This window comes from Macaca thibetana, chromosome 7 (assembly GCF_024542745.1).
Source record: "Macaca thibetana thibetana isolate TM-01 chromosome 7, ASM2454274v1, whole genome shotgun sequence".
Classification (NCBI taxonomy): Eukaryota; Metazoa; Chordata; class Mammalia; order Primates; family Cercopithecidae; genus Macaca; species Macaca thibetana.
Window position 1 is genome coordinate 157,153,577 of NC_065584.1, and position 18,457 is coordinate 157,172,033.

The following is an 18,457-nucleotide window of genomic DNA, read 5'->3' on the forward strand; positions in this document are numbered from 1 at the left end:
CTTTGGGAGGCTGAGGCAGCTGGATCACCTGAGGTCAGGAGTTCGAGACCAGCCCGGCCAATATGGTGAAACCCTGTCTCTACTAAAAATACAAAAATTAGCCTGGGGTGGTGGCATGCGCCTATAGTCCCAGCTACTCAGGAGGCTGAGACAGGAGAATTGCTTGAACCTGGGAGGTGGAGGTTGCAGTGAGCTGAGATCGCCACTGCACTCCAGCCTGGGCAACAGAGTGAGACTCCGTGTCAAAAAAAAAAAAAAAAAAAAAAAAAAAAAAAAAAGGGCTGGGTGCGGTGGCTCACGCCTGTAATCCCAACACTTTGGGAGGCTGAGGCGGGTGGATCACGAGGTCAGGAGATCGAGACCATCCTGGCTAACATGGTGAAACCCCGTCTCTACTAAAAATACAAAAAAAATTAGCCAAGCGTGGTGGTGGGCGCCTGTAGTCCCAGCTACTTGGCAGGCTGAGGCAGGAGAATGGCGTGAACCCAGGAGGTGGAGCTTGCAGTGAGCAGAGATTGCACCACTGCACTCCAGCCTGGGCAACTGAGCAAGACTCCATCTCAAAAAAAAAAAACAAAAACAAAACAAAAAAGAACCTAGACCTATCAGTAGAGGTTAAAAGCTTTACTTTTTAAATCCTGAGGTTAAGAAATTATCAGTATTTCAAAACTTACAAAATGGACAAATTGGTAGAGGCTTTTTAACATTATAACGGAATTTTTCACTTTTCAAAATCAATTTCCAAAGGGAACCTATAGGTTGAACAGTAAGATTTATCAGCAAAGCAGGGATTTAGATTGTAAAAGGTTTTCAATCTGGCCAATTTTTCAGATTATCTCAAGAGGGAGCCTTCTTATGCCTCTTCTTCCTTCATAACACTTGTCTGGCTCTCATGTCCTGTTTACAAAGATTTAAGCCCACTCTTAAAAAGGCATAAAATGCTCTTACTGACATGACCCCTGACTAACTTGCCTAATATTTTGCCATCTACCCTCCATGCACTTTAAGCTCCCAAACTATTAATTACTTGACACCTTCTGCGCTTTTGCTTGGTCTCTGTGGCCAGACCATCTTCCCTGCCTTCTCTGTTGAACTCCTAGCCATTCAACAACACTCAGCTCACATAGCACACTTTCAGATGAGATTCAAGCATTATCTCTCTTGCTACATTTGGCCCTTGTAGATATTTCTATTATTGCCTGTATTTTGTTGAAGCATTCATGTCTTTTATGTACTATACAGTATATAATACATATGCATTACAATGCATTTTTATGATTCATGTTTTGGGGCATCCAGCGGCTAAAATAGGGCAAGGGTTATGTGGTCTTGGCCAGGTCCCTTTTCCTTTCTGAGCTTCAGGTTCCTCAGGTATAAAATGGGTACTATGGCTCCATGAAGATGAAACAGAATATATGTAAAGCCCTTACACAGTGCTCAATTCATGAAAACCATCGCTGTTTACATTGTTTAGGGCCCTCAAGAGGCGCTCTAATCAGCGGGGTTGAGGAAATGCCTCTTTAAAATGACGTCATTATAGGAGACTTAAAAACCACAGCATGTCTGTACAAGTGAACAGAATCACACAGCTACCTAAAGTGGGTTCGCCTGTCATACAGTTTAGAGGTTCCACTTACAACAGGTTTCCATCAGTAGCCAAAGCAACAGAAATTTTAGATTAACAGATCACGGCTTCCGGGATTACCGCAGGGCGGGCGGGAAGCGCCTTTCCGCCCGGGTGGGAAGGCCGCGTCCCCATGGGACTGCCGGAGGGGGCTGGATCCCTATGGCCTGCGGCAAACACCACCACCTAGGCGGTCCAGGGGTCCCTCTCTCGGTGACTGGTGACCAGGAGGCCGCAATCTCTTCACATAAAAGCTCTACGGGTTTCCGCTCGGCCCTCACAGCGGCAGCGGACCGAACCGAGAAGTCAATTCCCGCTCAAGTCCTGGGCCCAGGTAGGCCGGGCCGTGGGGTCTCCCCGGGCTCCACGCAGGGGCGGCGGGGCGGGGCGCAGTGACGCAAAGAGGAGTGACGCGACGACGCAACGCGACGCGGTGACGCACGCCCCTTTGTTGGCTCAGTAGCGATAGCAGCGGCCGTGGAGGTGGCGCTGGGGACTGTTTTCTCTCGGAGGCCGGAGCGGAGCCGCGTCTGACTGAGGCGGGCAGCAAGCGGCCCCCTCGCTCCCTCCCTCCCTCCTCCGCGCCCTCCCCGCCGCCACCAGCAGTCAAACGCCAACCGCCGCTCCTGGGGAGGAGCCGCGGCCCGCGGGGCCGGAGCCAGGCCTGCGTCCGGACATCAGCCGGAGCCGGAGCGAGAGCCGGGGCCTCGGCGTCCCCGCCCTCTCCCCGCCTCGGCCAGCGTCCGCCGGGCCCCCGCGCGTCGCGCCATGGACTCGGACGAGGGCTACAACTACGAGTTCGACGAGGACGAGGAGTGCAGTGAGGAGGACAGCGGCGCCGAGGAGGAGGAGGACGAAGACGACGACGAGCCGGACGATGATACCCTGGATCTGGGCGAGGTGGAGCTGGTGGAGCCCGGCCTGGGCGTCGGCGGGGAGCGGGACGGACTGCTGTGCGGGGAGACGGGCGGTGGCGGCGGCAGCGCTCTGGGGCCCGGCGGTGGCGGCGGCGGCGGCGGCGGCGGCGGTGGTGGCGGGCCGGGGCACGAGCAGGAGGAGGATTACCGCTACGAGGTGCTCACGGCCGAGCAGATTCTACAACACATGGTGGAATGTATCCGGGAGGTCAACGAGGTCATCCAGGTGAGGGTGGCCGCCGCGCCAGCTGGACCGGGCTCAACCGGGGAGCGGATTCAGGCTGCACGCGCGGTCCCAAGGGACAGGCCTGGGCCTGGTGCGCAGCCCAGCCCGGTGCCTCCCGGCCTTGTCTTCTCCGCTGCCTCTGCTGGGGATAGAGGGTGTCGAAAGCAGAGGTTCGCGGATTAGCCGGGTGTGGGGAGGTACTCTGGGGGCGGTGCTTCCCAAGTCCTGCTATGGCGGAGGCCTTCGGCCGCATAAGCCTTCTCTTGCGGGCAATTTCTGCCAGTCCCTGGCCCCGGTGTCCTTTCTTTGGCTGGGCGAGCGCCTACTGGGGCGGGGCGGAGGAGGTGGGGTGGGGAAGAGGAGTCAGGAAGAATTGGGCCCCGACGAGGGTTACCCCGGCCTTAGCCTCATTTGAGCACTTTTGGAAGGGATTAGAGTAGGCCTTAGAGCAGCTTGGTGTACAGTTGCCCCAAGTGGGCACCAGTTAATAAAGAAATGGATCTTGGCAGTCTCAAGTGCCTACTTAAAGGGTGGGGGAAGGGAACTATTTCTCGGAAAAGGTGCTGATGGGCCTTTTCAGATGGTGAGGCTTCTGCTTACATCTTTTTTACATTTTTGCTGTTTGGGACCTAACTGCTACTTTCTCTAGTCGTAGCATATTACTTGCTTGAAGCTGTTGGAATAGTTACTGCATATTGCATACCCATCCTTGTAGCTAAAACGGCAACAAAACGCAGTGTTGTCTAATATTGGACAAGACTCTATTGTTAGAAAGAAGAGACTTTCTGCTTGTGAACTCCTTTCTCTGATATTTTCTATTTTGTGGTAAGTTAGGCTTGGTGTAAGTTGATAACCACATCTCAGTGAACCATATGCGTCAGATTTTGCATTTTTGAGCTTTAGAAAATCAAAAATCTTCATTTCTTTGGGGGAAAAAACCTCACTTGTCCTGAGGAATCAGGGATATGGCCGAAGAATAAAAATGAAGCTTGATTTAGTGCAACTTTTAGAAAACCTGGAAGGAAACATATATGAGCAGCAAGTTACTTACTATTGCCTCTTGCTTGTCAGTCATCATTTCGTTTTTAACATAAATTGGTTGGCTAAATATTCATTGACAAATTAGAAGTATGGCACTGTCAACTCGTTGACTTTCTATCATTAACAGATTTTTATAGTATTATAAGTAACAGTTTTAAAAATTGAATCATCTATTCAGGCACTGTTTGAATACAGCGTTTTGCATAATAGAAAAATGTCTGATACCTAGTGCCATTACTAAATAGTGGAAGTCTTAATTTTTTAATATAGAGAACGCAGTCTAAGAAGGAAGTTGAGGATTGTAGAAGATAATTTTTTTTTGTTTGAAGCAGAGTCTCGCTGTGTCTCCCAGGCTGGAGTTCAATGGTGCAGTCTCAGCTCACTGCAACCTCCGCCTGCCGGATTCATGCAGTTCTCCTGCCTCAGCTTCCCCGGTAGCTGGTACTACAGGCGTGCGCCACCATGCTCAGCTGATTTTTTGTATTTTTAGTAGAGACGGGTTTCATCATGCTGGCCAGGCTGGTCTCGAACTCCTGACCTCGTGATCCGCCCGCCTCGTCCTCGCAAAGTGCTGGATTACAGGCGTCAGCCACCGGGCCAGGCCTGTAGAAGATGCACGTGTAAGACAAATCTGATTAGGTAAGAAAAAATAAAAAGACAAAACAAGCCTGCCACCCAGAGACCTACACCAAAATGTCAACTGTAGTTATTTTTCTAGACCTTTGGATAGCTACTAATATGGTTCGACATTAATAACAGTGGAACTGTACTGTATGTTCTGTGTTTTCAGTGGAAAAACATTATTACAAAAATCCTCTGAACAACCTGTCAAGTAAGTTTTTCGAGAACTTACATGATTATCGATCCAAACTGATTTATTTAATCAGTCTGTGATTTGCCTTCCTTTTTATTTGCTAGTTTCTGGCTTTTATAAACATCATTTAAAATATTATTATAGGTCAGTCTTTTGAGTGTTCTTACTTTCTTGGGATAAAGTGAATTGCTGAGTCAAAAGAATTTGCTCATTTTCAATGCGTTTGATACATACTACCACATTGCTTTCGGAAAAGTTATACTAGTTTTCCCAACCAGTGTTTGATGGGCAAAAAAAACCTGGTGAAATTGAACTTTCGTTTATTGGGCTTGGTATTTCTTTTTTAAATTGCCCCTCGCTTTTTGCTCATTTTATCCTCTCTTGCCCATTGCCCCTCTTTGGGATATTTATCTCTTACTGGTTTGTAAGACTTAACAGAGGTTGGAAATAGCAGTTATCTAGGTTTTTAATGTTGGTTTGATAAACACTGAATTTTACTTAGTTTACATTAGAGAGCTTACTGTTAATTCTTAAAAATTTAAATTCCCTGTTTCCAATTCTAATTTTCAGTATGAAATCAGGTAAGATACATTGGCAGGTGAAAAAGTTTGAAATGTAAAAAGATCACCAAATTAATTTAGTGTTTCCTTGGGAATTTGATTACTTTTTCTGGGAGAGGAGTTCTGGGCAACAGCATAAATACTGTTATTTGTGGATATCTACAGGTTAGGTTTGGTCTTCAAATAAGTCAACTTTATTTTTCTTTCAGAAAACTCTTGGTTTTCTGGCTTTCTATACTTTCCCGGTTAACATTTAAATAAAAGACCAAATATATTTAATTTGGTCTTTTATTTAAATCCTTTGTGGCTACCTAGCTTGCCTTTTCAGCTTTTAAGGAAAAAAAAAAAATCTGAGTTTTTTGTTTTGTTTTGTTCTGTTTGGAGACAGTCTTGCTCTGTCACCCAGGCTGGAGTGCAGTGGCCTGATCTCAGCTTACAGCAACCTCCACCTCTCAGGTTCAAGAGATTACCCTTGCCTCAGTCTTCCCCACCCCAGCCGCCTCCCACCCTGGTATCTGGGATTACAGGCACCTGCCGCCAGGCCCAGCTGATTTTTGTGTTACGAGGTTTCGCCATGTTGGTCATGCTGGTCCCGAACTCCTGGCCTCAAGTGATCTGTCCTTCTTGGCCTCCCTAAGTGCTGGGATTACAGGTGTGAGCCACCATGCCTGGCCAGGGTTTTTTTTTTTTTTTTTTGAGACAGAGTTTCACTCTGCTGCCCAGGCTGGAGTGCAGTGGCGTGATCTTGGCTCACTACAACCTCTGCCTCCTGAGTTCAAGCAATCCTCCTGCCTCAGCCTCCCGAGTAGCTGGGATTACAGGTGTGCACCACCACACCCAGCTAATTTTTGTATTTTTTAGTAGAGAGGGTTTCACCATGTTGCCCAGGCCGATCTTGAACTCCTGACTCCAGGTTATCCACACAACTCGGCCTCCCAAAGTGCTGGGATTACAGTCGTGAGCCACCGTGCCCAGCCTAAAAAGTGGTTTTCTAATGTAACTGTATAAGTAGCTAGGTAAATTATTAAATGAACCCTGTTCAATTCTGCAGTTGGGAGTATTTAAACTTGCCATTTTGTATTTCCACAACAGTGTCCAGCAGATGTTGATTGTGCTTTCTAAGTATGCCAGGCACTATGTTAAGCAGAGGATATGCTTCTTGCCTAAGGAGCATATAGGGATAGGAAATATGGAGGTCCTTGGACTCCACTTCCAGAGATTCCTACTCATAAATGAAGTCTGGGGTGGAACGTGAGCGTCTCTGTATTTTAGACTTCTAGTGATAGTTAATCCACTGTCACGATTTTGACTCAGGCAGAGTGAGTGAGAAGAGCAGCAGCTCTTAGGAGCACAGATTGGGTATACCTAATCAAAATATCCGAAATGCTCTGAAATCACTTTGTTTTGTTGCCCAGGCTGAAGTGCAATGGCAAGATCATAGCTCACTGCAACCTCCAACTCCTGAGCTAAAGTGATTTCTCCTGCCTCAGGCTCCTGAGTAGCTAGGACTATAGGTGTGTGGCACTACACCTGGCTAATTTTTTTTCTTTTTTGTAGAGACACAGGGTCTTGTTTTGTTGCCCAAGCCAGTCTCAAACTCCTGGCCTCAAGTGCTCCTCGAACCTCAGCCTCTCAAAGTGGTAGGCCTGGAAATCCAAAACTTTTTGAGCACTGATGTGATGATGTTCAAAGGAAATTCTCATTGCAGCATTTCGGATTTCGGATTGTCAGATTAGGGATGCTGATTGTAAGTATAATTAAATATTCCAAATCTGAGAAACTTGTGATGGTCAACCTGTACCATATTTAGAGTGTGTGCCGAGAGGAATATGGACCTGGGACTGTTGAATGTGAGTGGTCAGAGAGGAGGTATAAAAAACAGTGGATAGGTATCTTGCTTTTATAAGATCTATTATGCTAAATAACTTTTTTTTTTTTTGAGACAGAGTTTTGCTCTGTTGCCAGGCTAGAGAGCAGTGGTGGTGCGACATTGGCTCAGTGCAACTTCTGCCTCCCGGGTTCAAGCGATTCTCCTGTCTCAGCCTCCCAGGAAACTGGGACTATAGGCACATGCCACTACGCCCAGCTAATTTTTGTATTTTTAGTAGAGACTGGGTTTCACCATGTTGGCCAGATGGTCTCAATCTCTTGACCTCATGATCTGCCTGCCTTGGCCTCCCAAAGTGCTGGGATTACAGGTGTGAGCCACCGTGCCCAGCCAAATAACTCATTAAAATATTTAAGTCTTACTGAAGAAATTTTCTGTTGGCTGTTGGTTTGAAAGATTTATTTCACCTATAAGGGATTTAATTAAAGAACCTCGAAGTTGAGATTGCAAGCCTAAACTAAGGAAGACAGTGTACTATTCTAGCATATTATTTACTGGTTGGGGAGTCAGTTATAGCCCTGGTTTTTTCTCTGTCTAGTTAGTATCTCAGAACCTTCAATTTTTTTTTTTTTTTTGATATGAGTCTCGCTGTGTCACCCAGGCTGGAGTGCAGTGGCCCAATCTTGGCTCACTGCAACCTCCACTTCCAGGGTTCAAGCGATTCTCCTGCTTCAGCCTCTCAAGTAACTGGGATTACAGGCACTCACCACCACACCAAGCTAATTTTTGTATTTTAGACAAGGTTTCACCATGTTGGCCAGGCTGGTGTCGAACTCCTGACCTCAAATGAGCCACCCACCTTGGCCTCCCAAAGCGTTGGGATTACAGGCGTGAGCCATGGTGCCCAGCCAAACTTTTTTTTTTTTTTTTTTAGATGGAGTTTCTGTCTTGTTGCCCAGGCTGGAGTGCAATGGCGTGATCTCAGCTCACCTCTGCCTCCCAGGTTCAAGCGATTCTCCTGCCTCAGCCTCCTGAGTAGCTAGGATTACAGGCATATGTCACCACGCCCAGCTAATTTTGTATTTTTAGTAGAGATGGGGTTTCTCCATGTTGGTCAGGCTGGTCTCAAACTCCCGACCTCGGGTGATCTGCCCGCCTCGACCTCCCAAAGTGCTGGGATCACAGTGAGCCATGCTGCCTGGCGTTGTTTTGTTTTTAATCTGGGACTGAAAATGAGGGAGTTGAATTACTGGATTGGTCCTTTTTTACATTAAGGGTTTTGTTTGTTTAACATTTTAAAAACCTCAGTTAATTGGAGATGTTCATTTTTTCCAAGAAATTGAATTCAGGTGTGCATATCGTAGTTAAATTCATTAATTGGGAGAGGAGGAAGAGGATGTACAAGCCTGTGCATGGTGTGTGCAGGCACACGTGTTTTGAAGTTACTGAAGTGTTTGGTACGGTTTAGATTTATTCCTCTTGGACTATGTTTTCCCAGCTTTATCTCCTTGAACTGTAAGTTTAAATTACACTGACTTGTTGAATTGCTATGGCAGTAGTCCTATGAATCAAACTCTGGGGATGGGGTCTGGCTGTTTTAACAAGTCTTCTAGGTGATGGTGATGCAAGCTAAAGTTTGAGAACTGCTGATGTAGTTGAAATTTAACAGTAGTGTTTCTCTGTGTGTTATGTGTAGTGATAGATTACTACAGAGGTGGGTTAATGAGGCAAGGTAAATTGTTTAAGAAACTAATTAGGGGGCCAGGCACGGTGGCTCATGCCTATAATCCCAGCCCTTTGGGAGGCTGAGCCACGCAGATCACTTGAGGTTAGGAGGTTGAGACCAGCCTGGCCAATATGGTGATACCCTAGCTGGGTGTGGTGGTGCGTGCCTGTAATCCCAGCTGCTTGGGAGACTGAGACAGGAGAATTGCTTGAACCTGGGAAGTGGAGGCTGCAGTGAGCTGAGATCGCGCCACTGCACTCCAGCCTGGGTGATGGAGGGAGACTCTGCTTCAAAACAAAAACAAAAAATAGTAATGAGAAAATTTCCAGAACCTCGGCAACACTAGGCTAATCGATAAGGTTGGAAGGTGTTTGTCATCGTAGTTGCTGTCCTTCAGCTAAGGTGGTGTTTATTCAGTATTTTCCCTTTCCTTTCCTTTCTTTTTTTTTTTTTTTGGAGGCAGTCTCTCTCTCGCCCAGGCTGGAGTGCAGTGGTGCCATTTCAGCTCACTGCACCTTCCGCCTCCTGGGTTCAAGCGATTCTCCTGCCTCAGCCTCCCAAGTAGCTGGGATTACAGGCACCCACCACTATGCCTGGCTAATTTTGTATGTTTAGTAAAGACGGGGTTTCACCATGTTGGCCAGGCTGGTCTTGAACTCCTGACCTCAGGTGATCCACCTGCCTGGGCCTCCCAAAGTGCTGGGATTACAGGCATGAGCCACTGTGCCCGGCCAGTATTTGCAAATATACAAACCAAACTAGTGACATCTGACATTCTAGATTGGAGTTCTTTTTTTTTTTTTTTTTTTTTTTAAGACGGAGTCTTGCTCTGTCACCCAGGCTGGAGTGCCGTGGCCGGATTTCAGCTCACTGCAAACTCCACCTCCTGGGTTTACACCATTCTTCTGCCTCAGCCTCCCGAGCAGCTGGGACTACAGGCGCCCGCCACCTTGCCCGGCTAGTTTTTTGTATTTTTTAGTAGAGACAGGGTTTCACTGGGTTAGCCAGGATGGTCTGGATCTCCTGACCTCATGATCCACCTGTCTCGGCCTCCCAAAGTGCTGGGATTACAGGCTTGAGCCACTGCGCCCAGCCGATTGGAGTTCTTGATTTCCCTTCCACTCCTAGATTTTTTTTTTAATGTAGAACATTGAGTTTTCTGATTTATTAGTATGCTGGAAGAGATATAAAGTCTTGGATAGATATAAAGTCCTGTTTAAAGGAATATGAGAAGACTTACTCTTAAGGAGTTGACAGTCTCTTAGAGTTAAAACCAAGCTGTTAGGTTAGTGAGTAATTTAAGTAAGTGGATAGTAATAGGTATTCATGGAAGAGACACCTGTAGGTGTTGTCAAAGATGGCTAGGATTTGGGTGGATAAAAAAGAGGAAGTCATTCTAAGGAATTGAATGAGGTGAGAATGAGGAGAATTTTTGAGTAATGAAGTCAGCTAAAGTAGAATGGAGTTTTAAAATGCTGGATAATAATGTAGAACCTGGGAGATTAAAGACTATGATGAAAGGTAAGCAGAAGTCATCAGATTAGATTCCTTTCTTTTGGGGTTGACCTGTGGTAACTATATAGATTTAGTTATCTTTTGCCTTATGTTACCCCAAAACTTAACGGCTTAAAACAACAAGGATCTATTATATCTCAGTTTCTGTGAGTTACAATTCTGGATGCAGCCTACCTGGGGGCCTCTGGCTTATGGTCTCTTACAAGGCTGCAGCCAAGTTGACAGCTGGGTAGCAGTTCTCTCTCTCTCTCTCTCTTTTTTTTTTTTTTTTTTGAGGATAGAGGCTTGCTCTGGTGCCCAGGCTGGAGTGCAATGGCATAATCTCAGCTCATTGCAACCCTCAGCCTCCCGAGTAACTGGGACTACAGGTGTGCACCACCACGCCCCAGCTTATTTTTTTGTGTGTGTGGGTTTTTTTTGGTAGAGACTGGTATTTTTTTGTTTTGCTGTGTCACTGAGGCTGCTCTTGAACACCTTAGTTCAAGGGATCTGCCTGCCTTAGCCTCCTGAAATACTAGGATTACAGGCATGAGCCACCGTATCTGACCTCAAGGCTTGACTGGGGAAGCTTCCCCTTCCAAGCTCACTCATTTGGCTGTGATGAGGCCAGATTTTCACTGGCTGGTTGTTGCCCAGAGATACTAGTTCCTTGCCATGTGGGCCTCTGCATAAAGTGGCTGACAACACAGTAGTTTGTTTCCTCCAGAGTGAGGGATCTGAGAGAGAAGGCCCATATAATGGAAGCCACAGTCTTTTTATAACTTAATCTCAGAAGTAACGTCGCATCACTTTGCAATATTTTATTTACTATAAGTGAATAATTAAATCCAGCCCATATGCAAGTGGAGGGGATTATACAAAGATGTGAAGACCAGGAGGCAGGGGTCTTTGGGGGCCATCTTAGAGGCCGGCTGTTTGTTTCTCTCTCTCTCTGTTAAGAGGTAAATTACAGCTATTGTATAATGCCTTTCTATCCAATCTTTTTATATACTACTGCGAGAACATAGTGTGTTGGATTTTTTATTTTGGGTTAACCATAAACTATTTACATTTGTCTTTGCAAAGCATATCTGTAAATGATAAACATTCCTAATAACCTTTCAGTGGCTTAAGTTTAAAATAGCTTGTAGTCTCAGAATTGGTAGGAATTTGAGAGTCTCCAGTTTACTGAATTTTTTTTTTTTTTTAACTCTAGCTACATAATGGAATCACTGGGGATTTTTTCCATTACTCTTTTTTAAATAGAAAATTGTAGATTCGCGGCCGGGCACGGTGGCTTACGCCTGTAATCTTAACACTTTGGGAGGCCGAGGCAGGCAGGTCACCTGAAGTCAGGAGTTCGAGACCAGCCTGGCCAACATGGTGAAACCCTGTCTCTACTAAAAAAAAATACAAAAATTAGCTGGGCGTGGTGGTGGGTGCCTGTAATCCCAGCTAGTCGGGAGGTTCAATCACTTGAACCCAGGAGGCAGAGGTTGCAGTGAGCTGAGATTGTGCCATTGCACTCCAGCCTGGACATCAAGAGCAAAACTCCATCACACACACACACACAAAATTGTAGATTCACATGCAGTTGCAAGAAATAATGCAAAAATCCCACCTATTATTTTTTCCAAAAAAAATTTTATTTCCCTAGGTTATTTGGGAAGAGGTGTGGTATTTGATTATATGAGTAAATTCTTTAGTGGTGATTTGTGAGATTTTGGTGTACCCATCATCTGAGCAATATACACTGAACCCAGTTTGTAGTGTTTTATTTCTCACCCGCTTCTCACCTTTTCCCCCCGAGTCCCCAGAGTTCATTATATCAATCTTATGCCTTTGCATCCTGATAGCTTAGCTCCCACTTAGGAGTGAGAACATACAATGTTTGGTTTTCTGTTCTTGATTTACTTCTCTTAGAATAGTAGTCTCCAATCCCATCCAGGTTGCTGCAAATGCCATTAGCTCATTCCCTTTTATGGCTGAGTAGTATTCCATCTGATATATACACACACACACACACACACACACACACACACACACACACACACCACCAGTTTCTTTATCCACTTGTTGATTGATGGGCATTTGGGCTGGTTCTCCATTTTTGAAATTGCGAATTGTACTGCTCTAAACGGCATGTGCAAGTATCTTTTTCGTATAATGACTTTTCCTCTGGGTAGATACCCAGTACTGTGATTGCTGAATTAAATAGTAGTTCTACTTTTAGTTCTTTAAGGCATCTCCACACTGTTTTCCATAGTGATTGTACTAGTACATTCCCACCAGCAGTGTAGAAGTGTTCCATTTTCACCACATCCATGACAACATCTATTATTTTTTAATTTTTTGATTATGACCATTCTTGGTGGGACTAAAGTGGTATTGCATTGAATCCCACATATTCTTTACCGATTTTTCTGCAATAGTTTACATCTTATAAAAACAGTGTCTTGCAAAACATCTTGCACAGTATCACAATGAGGATAATGACATTGATGTGATCTAGTGATCTTACTCAGATTTTCTTACCTGGGGATTTTTAAAAATGCAGGTACCCAGGCCCTACCGCATACCAAGTAGGTGGGTCTCTGGGGGGTTTGGGCCAGGCATTGCCATTAAACAAGAATCTTCCCTGGATTGTTTTAATGCACAGCCAGGGTTGAGAGCTCCTGTTTTTGTAAGAAATCTTTCTAAAACACTGCCGTCTCTGCTTAACTACAAGTAAATAACAGTGAGCTATTTTGTGATGCATCTCAATCCAGTGTTTGCCTATTGATTTTTTTTTAATGGAAATAAAATCTACTTCCATATTAGCTTTCACTCATTGTTCTTAGTACTGGTAGCACCCTGAATGGTTTTGTTTTTTATATAACTATCATTTTGGAATCCTGAAGGAAAAATTTTTTTTCCTAAGGTTAATCACCTCTCCTTTCCTCAGTCATTCCTTTTAGGTAATCACTGTCTTTCTTAAAATAAGCATAGTATCATAGGCCATAACTTTGCTAAATTATTGATTATATACACAACTCATCCTTTGATCTTGACACTATATTACTATATAACTGTATAAATAGCTTAATTGTTTTCATTAAATGATGGGATAAATAGAAGAATGAGAATTTATTTAGGCTGACATTACTGGGCAAGATAGTAATCAGGCTGCTTCTAAACCTGGAGTGACTGGATCCTTTCGGGCCCACGGAGATGGTAGTAGTGGTGGTCCTTGCATTATTTTCTGTGTTTTAAAAAGCCTCATGTTTTTGTTTTTTTGTTGTTGTTGTTTGTTTGTTTTGAGACCGAGTCTTGCTCAGTTGCCCAGGCTGGAGTGCAGTGGTGCGTTCTCAGCTCCCTGCAAGCTCCGCCTCCTGGGTTCACTCCATTCTCCTGCCTCAGCCTCCCGAGTAGCTGGGACTGCAGGCACCCGCCACCAGGCCCGGCTAATTGTTTTGTATTTTTAGTAGAGACGGGATTTCACTGTGTTAGCCAGGATGGTCTGGATCTCCTTACATTGTGATCCACCCTCCTTGGCCTCCGAAAGTGCTGGGATTATAGGTGTGAGCCACTGTGCCTGGCCCCCGCCTCATGTATATTTTTTTAAAAAGCTGTCGAGCAACTTTTATAGAGTCAGTAGATTTCTATAATCACTTATAATTTAAGTTTCTCTCTAAATTTTTAATTTTTTTTTTCCTAAATTGTCATTCACCTAGTGATAGGTGGTCATCTGGTTTCCCCTTATCTGCAGTTTCAATTTTCAAGGTTTCAGTTACCTGAGGTGTGCAGCAGTCTGAAAATATTAAATAGAAAATTTCAGAAAGAAACAATTTGTAAGTTTTAAATTGTACACCATTCTGAGTAGTGTGATTAAATCGCTCACCATCCCACCCAGGACATGAATCATCCCTTTATCCAGTATATAGCAGTATATAGACTACCTACCTGCTTCTACTGGCCTCGGCTGGTCACTTAACTGTTACCAGATTGAAAAAACATAGCATGTATAAGTTCGGTATTATCTGCACTTCCAAGTTTCCACTGAGGGTCTTGGGACCTGTTCCCTGAGGATGAAGGAGACTGCTGTAGTGTCTCATTTGTCTCTCAGCTTGGGGTATAGTTGATGCCCAATTAGTTGGTGGACAGTATGCTATCTCAGAAGGTGGCTTAAAAAATTCTTATTGCTCTAACATCTGCTCTGACAAATCAGCTTTCCAGAGCCCTATTTTTGTTTGTTTGTTTGTTTTCATTTTTAAAAATCACTTTTTTTTTTTGAGACAGAGTCTGTCGCCCAGGCTGGAGTGCAGTGGCATGATCTTGGCTCACTGCAACCTCTGCCTCCTGGGTTCAGGTGATTCTCGTGCCTCAGCCTCCCAAGTAGCTGAGATTACAGGCATGCATCACCACACCTGGCTAATTTCTGTATTTTTTGGTAGAGACAGGGTTTCACCGTGTTGGCCAGACTGGTCTTGAACTCCTGACTTCAGGTGATCCACCCTCCTCAGCCTCCCAAAGTGCTGAGATTACAGGCATGAACCACTGTGTCCAGCCTGACAATTTTGGTTTTAAGGCCAAAAGTTTGAAGATTTAAATGAAAAATGCCAAATATTCAGGAATTTTCTCCTGTTTTTTTTTTTTTTTTTGTATGTAAATACTGTTCTGTAGTATTGTTCTTTCCTTTTTTGCTCTGTTCCACTTAAAAGTGTTAGAAGTGCCCTTACAATACGTTTTGGCAAAAAACAGAGCAGGTAATGAAGTATTAGGTAACATTTTCTTGTTACTGAGACATTTGCTTAGACAATGCTAAGAATAACTATCATCCTAGACACTTATCCCCAGGCTTGCTTTGCCATTGCCTTTGAAACTGTCATACTTATAACTCAAGATATTAACTGACTCTAATTACCTGGTAATATGTCCTCTCTCCTAATCACAGTTGTACAGTGTTTTTAGGGATAAAGTGTAAACTAGAAACCGAGAAGTATTACTTGATTCTTAGCTTGTATTTGTAAGTAAAAGCTACTAATGTGGACATTTATCTTGGAATTTGTGACATTGGTTCAGACATTTATCTGAAACTTACTTGAAACTCAAATTTAATACCTTCTCTCTTTGAGGCTTTTCCCACTTTGATTGGCTTATCTGAGAACCATTCTTGGGTTTTGAGTCATCCTTGAATTTTTTTCCCTTCATTTTCCACATTCAATTATCCCTGATCAAGTTACCTCTGAAATTTGTTTCGTGTTGTTACTATCCTTTTTACTAACTAATCCTAGTTTAGGACCTTTTTATTTTGCCTCCTTGTCTCTAGGCTTCCAATGTATCATTCTGTTACCAAACACAAATGTAATAGTCCTGCTAAAAAGAGACTTCCTGTCAAAAGTCTATCCTAGATTCCTTACTGTGGCATTCATGTCTTCCCCATCTTAATATAGCTAATTTTTTTCAATCTCATCTGCTGTTGTTCCTCATCCCTTATTACCCCCAGTTGCACTGTTTGTAATTCCTTACTGTGTAACACGTATTTGTGTTTTCATGCTTTTGTTCATGCTCGTCCCTTTTGATACCTTTTATTTCTCTCACTTTTTTCTTGAGACAGGGATTTTGCTCTATCGCTCAGGCTGGAGTGCAGTGGCACGATCATGGTTCACTACAGCCTTGAACTCCTCCTGGGCCTCAGTGATCCTCCCACCTCAGCCTCCTCAGTAGCTGGGACTACAGTTGCTTGCCACCACATCTGGCTAATTTTTTGTGTTATTTTTACATTTATTTTTTGTTTGTTTGTTTTGTTTTTGGTAGAGACAGAGTTTTTTGCCATGTTGCCCAGACTGATCTCGACCTCCTGGACTCAAACAATCTTCCCACCTCAGCCTCCCAAAGCGTTGGGATTACAGGCATGAGCCACCGTGCCCAGCTGTCTTTCTCTTCTTAACTGCCTGATATATTCCTAGTGAGAATCTGCTCAGGCTGGCCATGGTGGCTCATCTCTTTTGCAGGTTCTTCTCCTCTACCTTTCCTGTGCTTCCTTATCTATGTTTGGATAGTGCTTCATGTAGATATTTGGTATAGCCTATAAGAGGTTATGATACAGCCATCCCTATACCCAAGCCTCTAGCTATGTATGAGGGTTTTGAAGGTGAAAACTAAAACTCCTTCATCTTTGTGTCCATAGCAGATAGTGCACTGAGTCTCTGACAGAAGAAACTCAGTAAATATTTGTTGAAGTTTGTCCTTGCCTGGTAAATGGTTGCTTTCTCAGTTTTTCCTTGTGGTAAACCAAAGGGATCCAGACAAGATTTTCTTCTGGCATTAACAAATTATTTTATGATTTCTAGATAATGCCAAAGTGATAGTGTAAGAAGATGGCAAAGAAGAAATGTTTAAATTCCAAGAGGACAAGCTTCTTAAGGCCCCTGAATATTCAGCCTTTTAGGTGAAGCTTTATTATTTGCATATACTTCCCTGGCACTTTATGTAAACTGACACAGTGATGATGTTAAAGACAGCTGAATCACCCAGGTACAGTGGCGCACGCCGGCAATCCCAGCACTTTGGGAGGTTGAGGCGGGAGGATTGCTTGAGCCCAGGAGTTTGAGACCAGCCTGGGCAACATAGACCTTTTCTTTACAAAAAATAAATAAAATTAGCTGGGCTTGGTGGCATGTGCCTGTAGTCAGTTACTTGGGAGGCTGAAGTGGGAGAAGAGGATTGCTGAGCTCAGGAGGTCAATCAAGGTTGTAGTAAGCCGAGATTGTGCTACTGCACTCTAGCCCTAGGAAACAGGGTGAGACCATGTCTCAAAAAAAAAAAAGAAAAAAAAAAAAAAAAAAAAAAGACAGTTGAATTAGTTTAATACAGTAGTGTCAAAGTATGGTCCATAAGAACAAAACTATTTAGTAATAACTGAAAGACACTATTTGCCTTTTAAAATGTTCTGGTATTTGTGTTGATGTTGCAGGGCAATGAGAAGGTGAAACCACTGGCACCTTAGTACAAAAGATATCAGTGGCACCAAACTGTACTAGTAGTCACTGTGTTCTTCACCATCACTGACTCAGAGTAAAAAAATACGTTTCACTTAATCCTAAATGAAGAAGTAAAAATTACTAGTTTTCTAAGTCTTATTCCTTAAGGACACATCTTAATTGCTTGTGTGACAAAACAGGAGGTATGCATAAAGCACTTCTGCATACTGAAGTATGGTGGTCATCTCAAAATAAAAACATTTGTGTGTGCTTTTGACTTGGGAACTTATTTCGTTTCTGGACCTACCCTGGGCAGGTTTCCACAGTTGAGAATCTTAGCGTATTGTTGTTACCTTAAAATTCCACACACTACCAGTTTGTCTTTTGAAATGTTATTATTATAAGATGTCAATCCTAGCTAGTATGGTTCACTTTTGTTACATGTTGGCACCTCTGTGGGTTACGGAAAGCTTTGCCCTCTAAAGCAACCAGTTGGTTTTTAGGAAAGGAAAATATTGATCTTTGTGGATAAGTAGAGTCTTGTTAAAAGCTATTAGAAGGCTGTCTTTGGAAAAAATCAGAAAAATCAAAAGAGCTCTGAAAAGGATGATAATAATGGAAAAGAGGCCTTTGTAGCCTTGTGAATGTAATACGTATAGTCACCACAGATTTTTCAGGGAGGCTGGGTACGGTGGCTCACGCCTGTAATCCCAGCACTTTGGGAGACTGAGGCAGGAGGATTGATTGAACCAAGGAGTTTGAGATGAGCCTGGGCAACATAGTGAGACCCCGTCTCTAGCCAAAAAAAAAAAAAAATGTTTTTCAGGGAATGCTGAAATGTCTCCTCCTCCTCCTCAAAACAAAAAAAAAAAAAAAAAAAAAAAAAAGAAGTCTCCTTCTTTTACAAGTTAGTCACCTTACTGAGTTTATTATAGCAGGGGTTCCCAATCCCCAGGCTGTGGCCTGGTTAGGAACTGGGCTGCACAACAGTAGGCGAGCAGCCAGCGAGCATTACCACCTGAGCTCTGCCTCCTGTCAGATTGGCAACAGCATTGGATTCTCGTAGAAGTGCAAACCCTATTGTAAATTGTGCATTCGAGGGATCTAGGTTGGCACTTCTTATGAGAATCTAATGCCTGATAATCTGAGGTGGAATATTCATTGTTGTCATTGTCCGTCTCCACTCCCCTCCCCCTCCTTTTCATGGAAAAATTGTCTTCCATGAAACCAGTCCCCTAGTGCCAAAAAGTTGGGGACCACTATAT

At 43.9% G+C, this 18,457-nt stretch overlaps 1 protein-coding gene across 3 annotated transcripts in view; it reads left to right on the top strand.

Moving 5' to 3' along the window:
- Positions 1-2,039: 2,039 nt before the first annotated feature.
- The window catches only part of ARIH1 (ariadne RBR E3 ubiquitin protein ligase 1), a 114,979-nt gene continuing 98,561 nt past the window's right edge, over positions 2,040-18,457 (top strand). For 2 of the 3 annotated variants that reach the window (XM_050796325.1, XM_050796326.1), the window contains exon 1: positions 2,040-2,767. In XM_050796325.1, the coding sequence (XP_050652282.1) occupies positions 2,393-2,767 (375 nt within the window). In that variant the 5' untranslated portion in view covers positions 2,040-2,392. The remainder of the gene's footprint in view (positions 2,768-18,457) is intronic. The other variant, XM_050796327.1, reaches the window with a different exon arrangement.